This window comes from Propithecus coquereli, unplaced genomic scaffold, assembly GCF_000956105.1.
Source record: "Propithecus coquereli isolate 6110/MARCELLA unplaced genomic scaffold, Pcoq_1.0 Scaffold148, whole genome shotgun sequence".
NCBI lineage: Eukaryota > Metazoa > Chordata > Mammalia > Primates > Indriidae > Propithecus > Propithecus coquereli.
This window is the reverse complement of record NW_012139191.1, coordinates 856246-858503: the sequence shown is the minus strand read 5'-3', so window position 1 is coordinate 858503 and position 2258 is coordinate 856246. Positions and strand designations below refer to the sequence as shown.

The window sequence follows — 2258 nt, the reverse complement described above, 5'->3', positions numbered from 1 at the left end:
ATATAAGCATAGTCTAGTTTTTAACCATGTAAAAAATTAGGTATTTATGCTGACGTATTTGTAGGTGAACTTGTAGGATATCTGGGATTTGCTTTAAAATATGCTAACAACAATCGGGCACAGTGGCTCACACCAATAATGCCAAGGCAGGAGGATCGCTTGAGGCCAGGAATTTGAGACCAGCCTGGGCAATGTAGCAAGACCCTGTCTGTAAAAAAAAATTGGTGGGTGTGACGACGTGCACTCATAGTCCCAGCTACTCGGGAGGCAGGAGGATGACTTGGGCCCAGGAGTTTGAGGTTGCAGTGAGCCATGATGACACTGCTGCACTCTAGCCAGGATGACAGAGCGAGACCCTGTCTCAAAAATAAAATAAAATATGCTAACAACAGCAAGAAAAAGTCATTGGGGGGTGATAAATATGATCAGATCAGAAGAATGTTGATAACTATTAAGGCTGGTGATTGGGTACACGGGGGTCCAACTGTACTATTCTTTTTTTTTTTTTTGAGACAGAGTCTCACTTTGTTGCCCGGGCTAGAGTGAGTGCCATGGCGTCAGCCTAGCTCACAGCAACCTCACACTCCTGGGCTCAAGCGATCCTACTGCCTCAGCCTCCCAAGTAGCTGGGACTACAGGCATGCGCCACCGTGCCCGGCTAATTTTTTCTTATATTTTTAGCTGTCCAATTAATTTCTTTCTATTTTTGGTAGAGACGGGGTCTCGCTCTTGCTCAGGCTGGTCTCGAACTCCTGAGCTCAAACAATCCACCCGCCTCGGCCTCCCAGAGAGCTAGGATTACAGGCGTGAGCCACCGCGCCCCGACTCAAATCCCTTTTTTGAAAGGATTTGTTCCGTAAAATTTGGATTCAGTGAAAAGGCTGCACTCAAGGATCCGGAAGGCCACATGTGGCCCCAAGACCTCAGGTTCCCCACCCTGTCCCGATCACAGAAAGATTTCCATTCTATAGAGTTCTACAACGCAAAACAGGGAAAATCCGTTTCTCCCCTTTGGCTACCTGGCCCATCCAGCCCCTTCCCTACCTCCCCGGCTAATTTGATTTCCTTAAACTAGCCCTTTTTCAGGAAGGAAAAAGGGCTGGTAACAGAGACAGCGAGCGCTGATCCCCAAGCGCAGGGAAACCAAAGACTGCCACCAAGAAAGTGACAACGCGAGGGGATCCCTTTGCGAGGCTGGCTCACGGGTCCCGAAACTTCAGTGTTTCCCAGTCGGATAAATTCAGATCTTCTATACACCGAAGTGTTGGCCCATTTCCTCGCCAGGTACCTCCTGGGCCTCCGCGGTTCAGAGCTGTACATTGGGGCCCAGAGAAGCGGGCGCCGGTCTCTGTCCTCGCTAAGGAACTTGCTCGGCGTCGCCGTCGAGCTCCAGGGGCTCCGCCCGGCCTCGGGGGTTTCAGCGTCGCGGGAGCCCCCGCTCGCTGCGCTCCCCGCACCCACACCGCGCGCGCCTCTCCACGCGTCCGCCTACGCCGCGGGGACACCCTCACCTGTCGGGCCCGCGCGGTGGCAGTGGCCTCCGGGGCCCGTCCTCGGGGCAGCGACAGATGCTGCCCGGAGCCTCCCGAGCTCCGGCCGCCGCCGCCTCCGGTCTCATGGTGCCGGCCGAGCCCGCGTCCCTGCAGCGGCGCCGGCCCCGACACCGCGCCTCTCTGCGCTCGGGCGAGCGCACTCACCTCCCCGCGCGCCGGGCGCCAGGTTTAAAAACGGGGGCGGGGCGGGGACGGGACGCAGGAAACGGCGGGGAGTGGGGGGGACAGGAGAGCTCCGGGAGGGGCTGCGGAGAGGGTCAGGGGTGGCAAAGGGGGAGCCCAGGGAGGAGGAGGGGAGAGGACCAGAGAAGTTCCCGGTGGGGACAGGCAAGCGGGGCATGGGGAGCGGACCAGAAAAGCTCAAGGACGGGGCGCCGCGTGGCCGGGCGGGGCAGAGGGGTGTCAAGGAGAGGATTTGGGGAGGCCGGGGCAAGGGTGTGGAAGAGACAAAGGAAAACGCGGGAGGGGGCGCCAAGGGCTGGGCGAGGAAGTTCGGGGAGGAGACGGCGGGAAGTGACAAGGGCAGCGCGGAGAGCGAAGGCAGGCACGGGGGGCGACGGGGCGTTTCCATGGGGCGCGCTCCCTCCGGGATGGGGGGGGCGGCTTCGTTTTTGGGGCCCCCGTTGGCCCGGCGTTGCTTTGGGGGTTGGCCGGGGGGGGCCGGGGCGCCCCGGCTTTGGGGGTTGGACCCGGGGGGGAGGGGGT

At 59.6% G+C, this 2258-nt stretch overlaps 1 protein-coding gene across 1 annotated transcript in view; it reads right to left on the bottom strand.

Annotated features, from left to right (window-relative positions):
• The window catches only part of RIPPLY3 (ripply transcriptional repressor 3), a 22401-nt gene extending 20754 nt beyond the window's left edge, over positions 1-1647 (bottom strand). The window contains exon 1 of the mRNA XM_012640071.1: positions 1512-1647. Coding sequence (XP_012495525.1) covers positions 1512-1618 — 107 coding nt within the window. The 5' untranslated portion in view covers positions 1619-1647. The remainder of the gene's footprint in view (positions 1-1511) is intronic.
• Between the last annotated feature and the right edge of the window lie 611 nt (positions 1648-2258).